This window comes from Microcebus murinus, chromosome 24 (assembly GCF_040939455.1).
Source record: "Microcebus murinus isolate Inina chromosome 24, M.murinus_Inina_mat1.0, whole genome shotgun sequence".
In the NCBI taxonomy this organism is placed as follows: domain Eukaryota; kingdom Metazoa; phylum Chordata; class Mammalia; order Primates; family Cheirogaleidae; genus Microcebus; species Microcebus murinus.
In genome coordinates, this window is record NC_134127.1 from 10790178 (window position 1) to 10805319 (window position 15142).

Sequence of the window (15142 nt, forward strand, 5' to 3'; positions counted from 1 at the left end):
TCCTGTCATCAACATTTTTATTTAGTTTAGAATATGCTAGAATATAAACACATGACAATATGCCCTTTCTTATCACAGGCAGTCTTTTACATAGCTAAAGTTTGTGGCTAACGGTATATATAACAAAAGAAAAACTAAATCTGTAAGTTATCAGAGAAGAAGCAAACATATAGGAAAATAATACATTTTATATAAATTATAGAGGACAGTTACAATGAAAATCCATTACTTTCCTCTTTAACTCAACTTTACAAAACAAAGCCAACAGGTACTGCTCTGTGAGCTGCAAAGAGTCCACAAACACTGTGGCCCTTTCAAAAGACAGTGGTCAAAGACCAAATGTTATCTTGATATTATACATTGTTCTCAGTTCTTAACTGGAGTTGAGCTTCCTTTCATAGTCTTCTTTAGGTGGTGGTAATTTGGTAAGATTTTCATCAAGAAATCCAGCTGTAGTGTCTGGGGCTAAAATGATAAGACAATTAAGACTGGTAGAGGGCAAAGTGAAGAGTAACAGGTAGAAATGGTTATTACTAGGTCATGGAATTATAGGTGATTTTCATTGACTTACCTGTTTTTTAAAATTTACAATGAACATTTATTAAGTTTGGTTATAAGAAAAAGCCAATATATATATGTATATATACACACACACACATAAAAATATACAGAAATCAGTTTTCAAACTTGTTTTTGTAGATTTCATCGTGGCTTCCAAAAAGTTAAAAAGTTCCAATTATAGGCTGGCCGTGGTGGCTCACACCCGTAATCCTAGCACTCTGGGAGGACGAGGCGGGCGGATTGCTCGAGGTCAGGAGTTCAAAACCAGCCTGAGCAAGATCGAGACCCCGTCTCTACTAAAAAATAGAAAGAAATTAATTGGCCAACTAAAAATATAGAAAAAATTAGCTGGGCATTGTGGCGCACGCCTGTAATCCCAGCTACTCGGGAGGCTGAAGCAGAAGGATTGCTTGAGCCCAGGAGTTTGATGTTGCTGTGAGCTGGGCTGATGCCACGGCACTCACTCTAGCCAGGGCAACAGAGTGAGACTCTGTCTCAGAAAAAAAAGTTCCAATTATAGAAGACCACGTAAATGAAACACCCAGAGTAGAGCACTTTGCACATGACCTACAGCATGACAAGGCTGAGACACACTGATCTGATTGTCAGTCTTCGTGGACCAGCATTGCCCCAACTTTCCTGATTGTAAAACTCTCTACGGGTACTTGTGAAAAATAGGGATTTTTAAGGCCTATCCTAGACACCGTGATTCAGTAAGTCTGGGGAATCTTTTTTTTTAATAAAGACCTCTACAGAATCCTTATGATCAGTGAAATTTGGAAGATAGTATTGCATAGCATTAAATATTAAACTTCAGATATTCTTGCTCACTTCATTCTACTCTCCCTTCCCCAACTCCAGCTTTGTCTCTTCCTCTTCAGTCATTTTTATTGTTATGCAGAAAGTCAGTAAAAAAAATTACTGATTTGTTTTTATTTCCTTTTTAGTATATAGAAGTAATACTTGCTTATAATAATAATAAAGACAAACATTACAGAAATAGAGTAACATAGAAAGAACTGGAGTTTTTTTTTTTTTTTTTGAGACAGAGTCTCGCTTTGTTGCCTAGGCTAGAGTGAGTGCCGTGGCGTCAGCCTAGCTCACAGCAACCTCAAACTCCTGGACTCAAGCAATCCTCCTGCCTCAGTCTCCCAAGTAGCTGGGACTACAGGCATGTGCCACCATGCCCGGCTAATTTTTTCTATATATATTAGTTGGCCAATTAATTTCTTTCTATTTATAGTAGAGACGGGGTCTCACTCTTGCTCAGGATGGTTTCAAACTCCTGACCTGGAGCAATCCGCCCGCCTCGGCCTCCCAGAGTGCTAGGATTACAGGCGTGAGCCACCGCGCCCGGCAGAAGTTTTAATATCTGATAAAATAAGGCTAAGAAACAGAGGCAAAGTGATAAATGTCTTGAAAATGTTTTCTTTTTGGGGAGGAACAGGGGGCTGGGTACTTAAGAAATATATATTGAATGTGCCAAGCAATGAGAATTAAAACTTCAATATGAAGGTCTCATGTGCAAAGGGAACCCCAAATACCCTAACTTTTCCATCTCTAGTTTACCACTAAACTCCAAGTATGTACTCTTCGTTATCTTTGATCTTGATTATCAGGAAGGGATAATTTTACATAAGCCAGGAAAATATCCAGGCACATTTGCTTATCTATAATCTGTGTTTACTATCAAGCTATGATAATAAGCTAATAGGCCAAGTTAGAGGCCCTGCATAAATTTGGTAGGGCATTTCTTACCCTTGCAGATCGATATTTTAGAAGTGAATAGATATGGTGAGGTCTGGTGACGCATCTTAAGAGAAAACGCGTGAGACCAGGAGTAACATCTCTGGATTTTCTTGTCTCATAACCAACTTGTCATTGTCATCCTTGTATATATTTTTTACATTAACCTCAAGACTGAATTGAACTGCAAATAAATCCTGGTTTTAGTAGTATTTCTCTGATGTTTTATTTTAATCATTTTCCTTTTAAATCGTGTACTTGCTGCCTCATTAAGACAATTACATAGTATTTTGGGAAAATCAGCAGCCCTAGATAAAACTCTTTTTAAAGAGAGGTCCTTGTACCTGTGGTCGTTCGGTCTGCACCCGACGAAGGCAGTCTGCACCATAGATCACCGTATTCTCGGGGATGACTTCAAAAGTATTTAAGCTGCAACAAGCCCCGATGATGCAGCCACTTGTCAATATCACATTTCTGCCTACATATGCTGCAGTAAAAACATAAAAAGAATTACAACTTAAGACACCAAGCGACTGCAATACTGTTTTTCTAAGATGATTTAGGTTTAAAAATGTAAACTGGGCCAGGTGTGGTGGCTCATGCTGGTAATCTCAGCACTTTGGGAGGCCAAGGTGGGAGGATCGCTTGAGGTCAGGAGTTTAAGACCCGCCTGGGCAACACAGCAAGACCCCATCTCACAAATAAATAAATAAAATGTAATGGTTTAATTTAATCCTGATTTAAATGTACACAGTTGACTTTTTTATTTACTATATTTAACCACATTACCAGATAACCACATAACCAGAGTAGGCGCCTTAGAGGCAAAGAATTAGTTTGATAGCTATATTAGTCCACTTCCAAGTATATTATCTTGCCATAATTTGTACTTAGGTTGTTTCCCAGGACACTACAAAGAGAAAAAGAGCTAATCAATTGACAGGAGAATTCTGAACATAGCTTACCTTTTGATTCAATGACATTATTATCTCCCATCTTCATGGCTTGGGAATCTGGAAGCCAGAGTTAAGTAAATAGTGTAAATATGTTCATCTTTTTTCTCTATTAATACAATATGTCCTAATATTGCACTGGGGCACAGAACAGAGGCGTGAGAAGGGCTGTACAGGCTCACCTTTGCCAGAACTCTTTGCTCAGGGCAATCTGTAGCAAAGTTTTAATCTTTAAACATAAATTATCTTTAGGTGTGAGTAAATGACTTCTATGTTTTTTAAAGAAATAAGTACCTTGTACACTGATTTTATGAGTAACATATTTTCATAATTATTCTAAGAAAGTTAAAACTATCCATCACCCAGTCACTTAAAATACTGTTAACAGTCTGATATATCCTTATATAAACATAATTCCTTTTATATAAATGGGAATAAATCTGTATAAACTTTTATAGCTTATTTAGTTCACTTAAGTTTGCAAGCATTATTCCATGCCATTAAAATCTTTAAAAAATTAAGTGCAGTGGCGTGACCATAGCTCACTACATCCTCAAACTCCTGGGTTCAAGTGATCCTCCTGCCTCAGCCTCCCAGATAGCTGGGACTATAGGCACATGTCAACACACCCAGCTAAGTTTTCTATTTTTTATAGCGACAGGGTCTTGCTCTTGCCCAGGCTGGTCTCGAACTCCTGACCTCAAGCAATCCTCCCGCCTCAGCCTCCCAGAGTGCTAGGATTACAGGCATGAGCCAGCGCACCCAGCCCAGGATCACTGTTTCTGTGTCTACTGTCACTTAGCCACTGCTACTTGTCAATAAGTTGTAGTACCAGCAAAAGGAACAAGAGATTACTTCCAAAATGCTGGGCTAAAGATGTATGTATGTGTGTGTGTGTGTGCGCATGTGTATGTCTGAAAATGGCATACTTACTTAACTCTATTGCATTATTTACTAGTACAAAGGGGATTTTTTTTTTTTAGTCTTGGTCACTCAACCAATCATTTTTTTATACATACTACAAATAAGTCTGTTGGAAGAGCTGGATGATCTAGTTCTAAAAATGTAATTATGACATATATCACAAATATATTTGATAAACTATGACAATTTGACAATTTCTATGGGGAGACTTAGGGGCTAAAGAACAGCTAGGGATGATTCTCGTTAGATGCTGTGAAGGATACAACAGCCAACTTCAAACACGTTATTGGTGCCAATGATCATAGGTTTGGGTTCTGGATCTTCGGTGTCAGGAGTGATGTTATCTGGGTGACTGCAAAAAGAAGATACATCATCAAAAAGTCAGTAACACAATAAGCAATTTTCCTTCCATTTTAGAATTTGGCTTAATTTTATTTTACCTACATCAAGCTTAAAATATGTAAGTTATTTATTAATCCAAGTGATTCATTTATCCTCTATGCTGGAGAAGGTTTGATTTTGAGTTAAAAAGAGCTACTGACATGGAAAGAATTCACAGGTGTGTGTAGAAGGACAGCCTTTCTTTGTTTATTACACATTCTAAATTAAAAGTCCAGAGGGCCTTCTCTAGGACAAAGTAAAAAATATGCTGGCTGTCCTTTTAGCCTGTTGAATTAGAATTAAAATCATGTCTAACTTGAGAATTTTCCATCCTTAATAATCATTCGAGATTGTGAAATATAAACAGATATTCACATAAAGTAATTATTTTATGTTATTAGTTAGCTGAAATATTTGGAAGAGAAAATGTTTGTGTTCTAGGAGGAGGAAGCCATTTTAAAACGGTGTTTTATCTCTGACAGTTGAGTTACTGCAGAATAGCTGTTGTTAACTGACTTACATGGAAGGTGCCAAACATATCTTAAATCTAAGCATGCATTATGACAAATCAGTCATTTTATGACAGTTAAATATTTTCCCAAGGTCTTTCTTACAAATTCCATACATTGTCGCTATAAATTAGGTATAAGCTTGAATTTCTTGCCAAAATTTTATCTTAGAAAGACTCATAAATGCTTATGAAAATTTTGTAGGTATTATAGTCTAGTTCACTAAGATCATGTTCATGTTCTAATATTTTATTTTTTTTATCTTTAAAGTTTAAAAACTGCCTCTAGGACCCCAAAATTTTCAACTATAATTCTGGGTGTTATCTGTGCAACACATGTGAAAACACATACTGTGTTTCCCTGAAAATAAGACAGGGTCTTATATTTATTTTTCCCCAAGAAGACACCCTAGGGCTTATTTTCAGGGGATGTGTTATTTTTTTTAAGTACGGTACAACCATCTACATGTATTCAAATATAGCTATGTCATCTTCTTCTGGAACATCATCATAACTCTCCAAACCCCAAATTCCATCCTGAATTTCTTACGACTCTATTTCCTTTAGAACCATTGGCCCCAATCTTTCATGTCGAGCAATACAGCTCTCATGGGGCAGATGAGAAGGGCTGCTCGTCTTCTTTGCCATTCCATCATGAAATGCATGGGTTGTGCAGATATGCTGCATAGCCACGCCCATCACTAGGTCTTATATTTTCAAGGTAGGGCTTATGTTGCGCAAATGCTTAGAAATCCTGCTAGGGCTTATTTTATGGGTAGGTCTTATTTTCGGGGAAACACGGTAGTAGAGTTAAGTGCACATGTTTGGTAATAGCAGTAACATTTCAGCCAGAACCAAGAAACCCAACCAAAAAACTCCTGTCAGGGTGGTGAGCACAGCACTTGGAGGTTGGAGGTGCTCAGGAAATGTTTGCTTAAGGGATGGATGAGAAGGTGATATGTGAGGGGGAGATATCAGCATCAGAGTCAGAGAATTCTAGTTGGCCGCCACTGAGCTCTCTCTCTTTGGACAACTTTTCTCTCCCATCTGGTTTTTGGTTTCCTCATTTACATTTCAACATTTATGGTGAAAAAGACCCTTCATTTTCTCTAGCTCTAAAATAGTGGACCTTCCAGATGTTACAAAAGGTTCTTATAGACCACTGAAATTAATGAAAAACGTTACTTGTGGTTCAGAGTATCTGTAAGAGTCTTACTCACGCATTTATGATAAGGGCCTGTTCCTCTATGAGGTTACCTTCGCCAATCACTATTGGCCCAGCTTCCGCAATGATTCGAGCTTTAGGGTGGATCACTGTCCTGGGTCCTGTTAAGAATATCGATTGAGAAGACATTATTGGTGGGGGCTGTGTTTCCAACGGGAGGGTGGGAGGAGACCGAGGGTGGGTGAGGCCGTTGGGAGGAACATTTTCTAAGTACGTGCCAGGCACCAAGCTAGGTACTCTGCAACTATTATCTCCTTGGCCATTATCATCGGTAGTTAGTGCCAACTCTCAAACCAAGGTGAGTGCAACAGCACAGGTGTCAGAGCCAGACAGCTCTGGCCCAGCCTCCACGTGGAAGCTTCTGTGATCTCGGTGGTGAAATGGAGGTGCCAGCACCTGTCCTGGAGGGTTGCTGTTAGCTGAGATGATGTTGGACATGCAGTATCTGCCACACAGTTGGCAATAAAAATGAATTCCCTTCTTCCTTCCCTTCATAAAGGTAGAGCTCTTTGCTTACAACGTGGTGCTTTCTAATGCTAATGTGATTAAGAAAAAACATAGGCAGACAGAGAGGGGATCTAACCTTAGCTTTGTTACTTTGTCACTGTCCCTGTCACAGGCACACCTACTGGAAGGAGGCAGAGCTTCTGCTGTCTGGTCTAGGAGATGATTTTAAGCAGCTAAAGGTGAACCGGTGAAAGGGAGGCAGTCCAAGGAGCCAAGGATGATCACTGGAGTCCTCAGACTGGAGCAGGCAGCCCTGAGGCAAGCGGGCAGCAAGCCCCCGGGCAGTGGAGGTACCCTAGCGCTCATCCAGCGCCCCCACCCTGGAATGCTAACACACTCCCTCCCTGGCTTATTCACCACAGGCCTAGCATTTGGTGATAACGAAACTACTAATGAGAAGACACATCCTCCCCTTTAGCCTCTGTCCAACACCTAGGCCACTCACCCCTCAATACCAGGGCTCCTTTTACTGGTCAATAAGTGGAGAGATAGTAATTGAAAATAAGGAAGGGTGGACAGAAGTATTGATAGGACGGGAGGGGAATTAGGAAGGTGACATTGTCCATGAAATTCAGTATTCGATTGTATAAATTATTAATTAATTCAATAATCATTATCTGCTGGAGACAGGCAGGATGCAGTGTTATATGTTATGCAGCAACAAAAATGAATGCATGCTATTTTTGTCCCTTTGAGCTTGTTTTCCTGAAAACTGGGAATGCTTAATATACTCGCTCACAAATGTACTAAAATAAATAAGAAGGTGTTCTGGTGCCCAGAGATTTGGAAAGAACCTAACTGACTGACTAACTAACCTAAGGAACAGCGCAGCTTATTCTTTTTCCTCACAAGGAAGAGCTGGGGATTGGTAAAGAGCGTGGGGCCTACAGCAGGCTGCACAATCCAACACCCTGACATTCCTCAACAGGACACAAGGTCTAGTAAGAAAGAGCATGACTTGGCGTGCTCAGTCTCCATAAAAAAAAAAAAAAAAAAAAGAAAGAGCATGACAGTGGCTTTGGTGTTTCTCAGGCACCTCTGCTCCCGAAATCTTCAGCTGCTAAAGTAAAATATCCCAAGCAAGTTCTCCTATTCAGCATAGAAGATTTCAGGATGTAAGATGGGATCTCTGAGATCCCTGGGAAGCTTCTCAAGCTGACCATGAGAGCAAATGTGTGTGTCCTTTTGCCTTTGTTTAAAACAATACGTATCTATATATTCGCATATATATACACATATACATATATATGTACGGATATACATATACTTACTATTAAAAAATATGATCATTACAAAAAACTCAAGCAAAGCAAAAAGTAAAAGATCCTTTCATGCTAATCTTATTCCCTAGAGGTAACTATTCTTAAAAGTTTAGGATATATTATTCTTCCAGACTTAAGTACTGTTGTATACTTAAGATCTGTAAATCTCACTATATATAAACTATAGCTCATTAAAAAGTTTAAAAATAAATACAACATGGAGAAAATCTGCTTTAAAAGCACATACTTCTTTAAAACCAAGCAACAGTACTTATTAGTCTGCAATGTGCTTCTTTCATGGTAATTTTTCCATGTAAGTATATCTAGATATTCTTTTTAATGGCTGAAAAGTATCTCATGTCATAGTAATATAGCATAATTTATTTCAGTGATCCTTAATAAGGGGCATTTGGAGAAGAGGTGCCAAATAATGCTGAAATGAGCATGGATTCCTTTGAAATGAGGAATTTCCACGTCTTCCAGCTGTGTGAACCACTTGAAATCTGTAGTTTGCACAATACTAGATTTACATTCTACTTCAAAATGTTCTGTGATAACGGGACACGATCTGCCTATTTTAGGTTCTTTGCAATTAAAACCCCAGCCGGCCCCCCAGCCCTTGTCTAAAAAGTCTAGACTCTGGGCTCTATCACTCAAAGGTTATGTGCTTACTCTTTCCAAAGCCTGTTTTCTCATCTATAAAAAGAGGAGATCTGTAACAACCTACCTCATTAGGTTGAAATGTGGATTATATGGAATAATGTTTGAAAGGGAGATCTTGGGGTTTGGCCCAAAGTTCTTAAAAATGGGATGTTTCATCACTATTTGCCACTAAGAGCTAATAAATAACTTTTCTTTTAAGAGATAGGGTCTTGCTCTGTCACCCAGGCTGGAGTGCCGTGGTGTGACCATGGCTCACTGTAATCTCAAACTCCTGGTCTCAAGTGATCCTCCCACTTCAGCCTCCCAAAGTGCCGGGACTATAAGCATGAGCCACTGGGCCCAGCCAATTTATTCATAAGCAGAATAGCTAATTCTGCTCTGAAAAAAAGGAGAAAAGGAACTGCTTTCCTCCTCTACTTGGGTATCAGGGTAACACCTCCTTTTAACCCAAGGGGAAAATTCCACACCTTATGATAGCACAGTAGAAAGATAAAAAAGTATTTTCCCTAACTAGCTTTAAAAATCTTGGACAGGAGGAAGAGATCGTCATGGCTGTGACAGAAAGCAGATCCTTTGCCACTGCTAGATAAGTAGCCAGAGACACTAGATATTCTGCTGGTCCTCGACCTGTAGCTTCTGACAAGCAAGACTTGTAAGAAGATTCCTGAGCTTGGATTAATATGAGGGAGATACCACTGGGACCTCTGTGTTTCTCTAAAGTGTACTTTTTCCTTCTCAAAAATGACTAAATAATACATGTGTATTGTACATATATAAAGTGGAGAGGAAGTAATTGACTCTAAAAGTAAGGAAGTATGGACAGAGTACTGACAGGAGGGGAGGTGGTTTAGGCAAGTGACATGGTCTATGAAATTCAAGCCCCAAACAAATAAGTACAAAAAAAAATTTTTTTTGAGTCAGAGTCTCACTCTGTTGCCCAGACTGGAGTGCAATGGCGTGATCATGGCTCACTGTAATCTCAAACTCTTGGGCTCGTGTGATCCTTCCATTTTAGCACCGAGTAGCTGGGACTAAAGGCATGTGCACTACACCAGGCTAAATTTTTTTTTTTTTTTTTTTTTGAGACAGAGTCTCGCTTTGTTGTCCAGGCTAGTGAGTGCCGTGGCTCAGCCTAGCTCACAGCAAAGTCAATCTCCTGGGCTCAAGCGATCCTATTGCCTCAGCCTCCCGAGTAGCTGGGACTACAGGCATGCACCACCATGCCCGGCTAATTTTTTCTATATATATCAGTTGGCCAATTAATTTCTTTCTATTTATAGTAGAGACAGGGTCTCGCTCTTGCTCAGGCTGGTTTTGAACTCCTGACCTCGAGCAATCCGCCTGCCTCGGCCTCCCAGAGAGCTAGGATTACAGGCGTGAGCCACTGCGCCCGGCAACACCAGGCTAAATTTTTAATATTTTTGTAGAGATGGGGTCTTGCTATGTTGCCTGGGCTGGTCTCCAACTCCTGGCCCTCAAGCGATCCTCCCACCTCAGCCTCCCAAAGTGATGGGATCACAGGCATAACTCACTGCACCTGGCCAAACTTTTAAAAATTAAAATAACCCCAAGTCCTATAAGATGTCTTACATAATATTTACAAATAATGCATGAGCTATTTTAATCAGGTGTTTTATCTTTGTAAACATTATTTTTTTTAATCATTATTAATATGTTTTTTAATAAGGAACTAGAAAACTGGTTAGAAATCTTGAGGGCCTTGCCAGGTAGGAAAAACACAGCAGCGCTCAGGTGAGACCTGTGAGTTAGACACCATCTCCACCTGCTGGCAGCCGAGCTGAAGTCTATGTCCTGGTGTTTTGGGGCTGACAGCAGTAAGATATTGAACAGTTCCCTCAACCTCTTGTAGGTCTTTTTTTTGGATAGACTAGAGAGGTTTGCACATGTGTACTTCAGGATATGTGGCTGCTAATGTTTTGGCTTGGTGAACTTCTTAAAGGAATGTTGTGACTTCAGCCAATGATGCGGATAAGCCGGCTTCATCTCTGCACGCCCCGCTGCTGGGGGTTGGGCAGCAGAAAGCCCCAATTCAGGCACCATGAGAGACAACACACTGAAAGGCAGCCACCGCGTGCTCCATGCTTTTCTGCATGCCGTAAGCACTTCTACCTAGATGGGGTCTACATTCAAACCAAGTTTAAGGGCTTTGAGGTTAAAGTGCTTTAAAAATAAAAATCTGTCACCATGGGAAAAAAAAATGTTTAAAAGCCCTGTTGTGAGCCTTGGAACTCTTTCTGGCAGGGCAGTTTGTGTATTTTCTTACCAAATGTGCTGAAACCCTATTTGGCTTATCTCCTTGTTTGGATAAATGTGTCTGGAGTTGGAGCTGCTTTACTGGCTGATGAATTATTTTTCTAAATGTTTGGCTGGGCTTGATGCAACATAGCCAGAAAGACATTCCTTGCATCAAATTTCTATTTCCCTCATTTGGTAAAGGACACTTTTCCTGTCGATCTTTGCCACAGAAAGCAATCTTTGTGTTCCTTTCCATGTGTCAATAAATAATTCAAAAAGCTATAAGCTGGCTCTTTTGAAAATTAAACAATTCCCTTGACCTGTAAGCTGAAGAACCTGGGAGAGTGCTTTACACGCGATGATTTCTCAAGTCAAAGCCACTATTCTGCCTTACTGAAAAAGACTGCTGCAATAAAAGGGAAGCTTTTGATCTGTATTAAAACTCTAACAAGAGGCCAGGCCCGGTGGCTCACGCCTGTAATCCTAGCACTCTGGGAGGCCAAGGCGGGTGGATAGCTCAAGGTCAGGAGTTCGAAACCAGCCTGAGCAAGAGTGAGACCCCCCCCATCTCTACTAAAAATAGAAAGAAATTAATTGGCCAACTAAAATATATAGAAAAAGGTGGGCATGGTGGCACATGCCTGTAGTTCCAGCTACTCGAGAGGCTGGGGCAGTAGGATTGCTTGAGCCTAGGAGTTTGAGGTTGTTGTGAGCTAGGCTGATGCCGTGGCACTCTAGCCTGGGCAATAGAGTGAGACTCTGTTTCAAAAACAAAAAACAAACAAAACAAAAAACTCTAGGAGAGAAAATGAATAAGTAAGACAAAGTGCTTCCAGCACAAAGCTTTCCCACTGTGCCAAGTTCTACCTTCGCCTTATGATGATCTGACCACCTCTTGTCCTAACACCAGGAGGCTGCCTTTCGCCCTATAATGGACTACGGGACTGTGCTTCAAGGTGCAGTTCTGAAATGTTCTTCAGCTCTCAAAATACAGATTTACAGGAAATAATTCATGGCCCATGATTCAAGGCAACCTGATTTAAAACAGGCTTGATGCTATGAAACCTTGTTTACCCAACTTATACTTAACAAGAGAGCTGTTACTTTTCCAAAGTCTGTTTCTGAGCAGCCTCTAACGAGAGGGTCAGGTTCTGGCAGAGCTTCAAATCTAGGGTTTCTGGTTAAGGACTACACTTCCAAGCTTCTGGCTAGTTTCTCTGATAAACCAAATACCTGATTTTCTAGGAAAACAGATCAGGTTTAAAGTTCCACTAACCTGAAGCATAGCAAAGGAAAACATTACTTTCTTCCAAAAATATTTCCGAATGGAATAATTTGTAAAAGTACAAATGTTTAGAGGATGGAAAGTTACACAAAACATCTTGAAAAACCTATCAATTAAACTACACTTGAGTTTATTGCTATTAACCCAGAAAACAGTTTATTAAGTGCTCAAATCTCCATCTCGATAACACAATGGAAAAAGACTTAAATCAATTATTCCGGTAACTAAGCAAAAACAACAATAAAAGCCCTAAAATGAAAAATAAAGCATGGTGGGAAGACTTGTAATCAGATAACTTATCTCTGCTCTGCTCTGATTTAACTTTATAATTCTATCTCCCAGGAGCTTTTTAATCTGATGTCGTACTTCAGAAAAATAATAGAAGCCAAAAGATTAGAGATACTTTATACCAAACATAACAATGACAGAAATGATTATCTAAATACCAATTCTGGAAAATTCCCGTATTTATATATAGAATTAAAGATAAACATGCATAACAAAAATGAGATAAGAATTGTGGAAGACAGAACACTGGGTAACTACAGCACTCTTCTGAACGTTTTCCTTAATTTTCAAAATTGAGTTGTTTCTGGAAAGTATTTGAGCAAATTTTCTGGTTTCAAAACACTGGGTCAAAAATAAATATAACAAATATGAACTTGGACCCATTCTGTGATACACTTAAAACCACTACAGATTCTTTCTTAAAAAATTTATCACCACTTCTTATGCTGTAATTCATCACTGAAAATCTGTGTTGAAATATTATTTTAACTATTTAGAACTGTGTAATACCAACTAGTGGTCAAAAACTAGACAGAAAGTAGATTTTCTTTCTTTCTTGTTTATTTTTTGTAGAGACGGGGGTCTCACTATGTTGCCCAGGCTGGTCTCTAAATCCTGAGCTCAAACGATCCTCCCACTTCAGCCTCCCAAAGTGCTGGGATTACAGATACCAGCAGGAAAGTAGATTTAAACACTGTATTTCCTTATATAATTTCAACATAAAGGGAAGGCAGGAAGATTATAGGGATAAAGACTGGGGGAAAGCACAGAGTATTAAAAGCCAGAGGGAGGGATAGGAAAGTGAGTGTTGACTCCTAATACCCCCAAACCCTAAGCCTAGGCAGTGGTCCCCCATTACTGGGAGCTCCCCTCCTTTCATAGGATAAAGGATTTACTGTGCAGAAAAGCTTCGATAAATAACAGGAGTTATTCAATCTGAAACACACACACGTATGCCTGCGTATTTATGTCTGTAAATAGACCTGCACTATCTATATACCTATTAAAGAGTAGATATTACGTACTTATTATTTAAAATGGGGAAGAAGTAGAAACGCTAGGGAAAATTTACATAACAAATCACATTATTTTAGTCTTACTTTCCTTCTAATTATAGAATGTCTTATAAAATACTAGGAGGTATTATTCCTAGAATCATGACAAAAGCAATAAACATAATGCAGTAAAATGATGGGTTAAAAATAATGCAAAAAGAGCATTTTGATAATTACGTGGCCCTCATAATTTCTCCTTATAAACAGTTTGCATGTGGTTCAGGTTGTACCAAAGACAAAGAGTTAACACAGCACCAAAAAGCAGGGCCATTTTCTAAATTCCTAAATGCTATCCATTTAAAATAATTAAATAAATCAACCTGGAAAATTCTTTTTTTTTTTTTTTTTTTTTTTTGAGACAGAGTCTTGGCTTTGTTGCCCAGGCTAGAGTGAGTGCCGTGGTGTCAGCCTAGCTCACAGCAACCTCAAACTCCTGGGCTCAAGCGATCCTCCTGCCTCAGCCTCCCGAGTAGCTGGGACTACAGGCATGCGCCACCATGCCCGGCTAATTTTTTCTATGTATATTAATTGGCCAATTAATTTCTTTCTATTTATAGTAGAGACGGGGTCTCGCTCTTGCTCAGGCTGGTTTTGAACTCCTGACCTCTATAAAAAACAAAAAAATTAGCTGGGCCTGGCAATGCACACCTGTAGTCCCAGCTACTTGGGACACTGAGCCAGGATGACTGCTTGAGCCCAGCAGTTGGAGGTTGCAGTGAGCTATGATGAAGCCATTGCATTCCAGCCTGGGTAACAGATCAAGACCATGTCTCAAAAAAAATTAAAAAAAGGGCAAAGGAAGGCAGAACAGGATGACTGTTAAAGAGTATGGGATTTTTTTGGAGTGATGAAAATACTTTTAAAAATAAATTAGACGTGGTGGCTGCATAACTGTGAATGTATTAAAACCCAAAGAGGCTGGGCATAGTGGTTCATACCTGAAATTTCAGCACTTTGGGAGGTTAAGGCAGGAGGATAATTTGAGGCCAGAGTTTGAGACCAGCCATAATGAGATCACAAAACAAAAAAACTGCAGAGAAGTGTATACTTTAAAAGGGCGAGTTATATATCAATAGAGCTGCTATAGAGAAATCTAAACTGGATATCTCAAAGGCATTTTAAACTCCATGTGTCCACATCAAATTTTCATTCTTCAATGTCAAACCTTGTCCTGTTCTGGCGGTCTCTGGGTGCTTAGTGAATGGATCACCAATCATCTACTTATGCAAAATAGTAGATGAGGTAATGCTTGGCTCCTGCCTCTTCCTCCCCTTAGTATTTAGTCCACCTCTGAATCTTATCAATGTTATCTCTTACATATCTTTTTAATTTTTCCACTTGTCCACATCCCAAAGCTACCATCATGTCTTTTTTTGTTTGTTTGTTTGAGACAGAGTCTCACTCTGTTGCCTGGGCTAGAGTACCATGGTGTCAGCCTAGCTCACAGCAACCTCAAACTCCTGGGCTCAAGTGATCCTTCTGCCTCAGCCTCCTGGGTAGCTGGGACTACAGGCACGCACCACTGTGC

The 15142-nt window shown here is 39.7% G+C and overlaps 1 protein-coding gene across 1 annotated transcript in view; it reads right to left on the reverse strand.

The window, feature by feature from the left end:
• Positions 1–15142, reverse strand: part of DCTN6 (dynactin subunit 6) — a 20718-nt gene continuing 5576 nt past the window's right edge. The window contains exons 3-7 of the mRNA XM_012784149.3: positions 6294–6399; positions 4448–4536; positions 3273–3320; positions 2652–2794; positions 1–465 (exon numbers count right to left, since the gene is read on the reverse strand). Of these exons, the coding sequence (XP_012639603.1) occupies positions 367–465; positions 2652–2794; positions 3273–3320; positions 4448–4536; positions 6294–6399 (485 nt within the window). The 3' untranslated portion in view covers positions 1–366. The remainder of the gene's footprint in view (positions 466–2651; positions 2795–3272; positions 3321–4447; positions 4537–6293; positions 6400–15142) is intronic.